Source organism: Cyprinodon variegatus, unplaced genomic scaffold (genome assembly GCF_000732505.1).
Source record: "Cyprinodon variegatus isolate N-32 unplaced genomic scaffold, C_variegatus-1.0 Scaffold1214, whole genome shotgun sequence".
NCBI classification, from domain to species: Eukaryota; Metazoa; Chordata; class Actinopteri; order Cyprinodontiformes; family Cyprinodontidae; genus Cyprinodon; species Cyprinodon variegatus.
Window position 1 is genome coordinate 121,579 of NW_015151667.1, and position 1,459 is coordinate 123,037.

The 1,459-nt window shown below is 41.6% G+C and overlaps 1 protein-coding gene across 1 annotated transcript in view; it reads left to right on the forward strand.

Moving 5' to 3' along the window:
- The window catches only part of sec31a (SEC31 homolog A, COPII coat complex component), a 34,348-nt gene that overhangs the window by 29,189 nt on the left and 3,700 nt on the right, over window positions 1–1,459 (forward strand). The window contains exons 25-27 of the mRNA XM_015401381.1: window positions 144–392; window positions 479–598; window positions 671–742. Coding sequence (XP_015256867.1) covers window positions 144–392; window positions 479–598; window positions 671–742 — 441 coding nt within the window. The remainder of the gene's footprint in view (window positions 1–143; window positions 393–478; window positions 599–670; window positions 743–1,459) is intronic.

The following is a 1,459-nucleotide window of genomic DNA, read 5'->3' on the forward strand; positions in this document are numbered from 1 at the left end:
TTCATAATTTCGCAAAAATCCTCCGCTATACTTTTAACATTTAAAACATCAAAATAAGGACAAAGCAACTGAAGTTAATGTCAGTTTGTGACCAACTCCTCATTAAATCTTTCGTTCTGACTGAAGTGGTCTAATTAATCCAGCAGGTCCCAGAGAACTACACCCCACCTGCTCCCATCACCGCCCCTATTTTGACCCCGCTGGGCGCCGACCCACACACACAACCCATTTCCTCTGGAACCCCACAGGCAATGGTGCAGGGTCACCATGGTAATCAGGTCCAGTACGCAGGCATGCATCAGACCCAGCTCCCCTCCCAAAGCATGAATCCTGCAAATCCAAACTCCAACATGGAGGGCGCACCTGGAGCACCAACTGGAGATGCCATCCAGGTAATGCAGACCTCAGGTGAAGCTGAATCTAACGATGAGATGATCATTCCTTTCATTTTCCCCTCTCTGTTTCTGAACTGCCTCAGCCTCTGCAATCAATCCCTGCTGAGAAGATCACAAAGAAGCCCATCCCTGATGAACACCTGGTCCTAAAGACCACATTCGAAGGGCTGATCCAGAAGTGCTTGACTGTAGCTACAGATCCTGTGAGTCTTCATCTGCGTCCAGCTCTGTCTGATACACGTGAATCCGTGTCTCATCATTTTATCTGTTCACAGCAAACCAAGAGGAAACTGGACGATGCCAACAAACGCTTGGAAGCTCTCTATGACAAACTTAGAGAGCAGACGGTGAGTTTCCAAAGAGCTTCTACAACTTTTAACTTCCACTACACAGGTAAAGGTTTTCACAACCAAAGTAAGGCGCCACAAATCCTGATCAGAGCATCCCTAATATTAACAGTAATGTTGGCCAAACATTCAATTTTCTTGCTGGTTCTGATCCAAAAGCGTATTTTCCATTCAGATAGTATTCATTAGCACGGTGCTAAAATCGCTTATTAGCTTAGTATTTCACGCAAATGAATTTCACAATCTGATAAAAATGTATTTGGATACAAAAATCATATTGTACCATATATGGACATGAGATGCACCGATAGCTGGGCTAAGCGTATCGGCTGATATCAGAAAAGGATTCAACTATTGAGTTAATGAACCATTTATTTTGCTATGTGAGTGAAAACTTTAGCTTTCTCATAAATATTGTTTAAAAAAGGTAACAGATTAACACAGATATAAATTTACTTTATACTATTTAATACTATTTATACTATTTAATAAAAAAATAAGTTCACTGAGTTGGATCTCTTAATATTTAATCAATGTCCAACTGAGTGAATTAGTACCGTATTTTCACGACCATAAGGCGCACCGTACTAAAAGGCGCAGTCTCAGTTATGTGTCCCATTTCTGTATTTAACACACACATAAGGCGCACCGTACTAAAAGGCGCAGTCTCAGTTATGTGTCCCATTTCTGTATTTAACACACACATAAGGCGCACCG